This window comes from Penaeus monodon, chromosome 15 (assembly GCF_015228065.2).
Source record: "Penaeus monodon isolate SGIC_2016 chromosome 15, NSTDA_Pmon_1, whole genome shotgun sequence".
NCBI classification, from domain to species: domain Eukaryota; kingdom Metazoa; phylum Arthropoda; class Malacostraca; order Decapoda; family Penaeidae; genus Penaeus; species Penaeus monodon.
In genome coordinates, this window is record NC_051400.1 from 2,044,941 (window position 1) to 2,045,196 (window position 256).

General features: G+C 50.4%; 1 protein-coding gene across 1 annotated transcript in view; it reads left to right on the top strand.

The window, feature by feature from the left end:
• Positions 1 to 256, top strand: part of LOC119581629 — a gene marked incomplete in the record, with an annotated part of 75,999 nt that overhangs the window by 73,438 nt on the left and 2,305 nt on the right. The window contains 1 exon segment of the mRNA XM_037929750.1: positions 63 to 256. Within this exon segment, the coding sequence (XP_037785678.1) occupies positions 63 to 256 (194 nt within the window).

Below are 256 nucleotides of genomic sequence, written 5' to 3' on the forward strand. Positions count from 1 at the left end.
ATAAATATAATAAAAAAGATATATACCAAACCTCATATCCCCCTTAATCCTTCTCGCCACAGCAGAACCGCCCCGACACTTCATCCAACCTCAACGCCTCTCTATCCATGAGCAAACCCACGATCGTCTGCTACATCTGCGGTCGCGAGTTCGGCTCCAGCTCCATCAAGATCCACGAGCCGCAGTGTCTGAAGAAGTGGCGCATTCAGAACGAGAATCTGCCGGATAACCTCAAGAGACCCGAACCCAAGAAGCC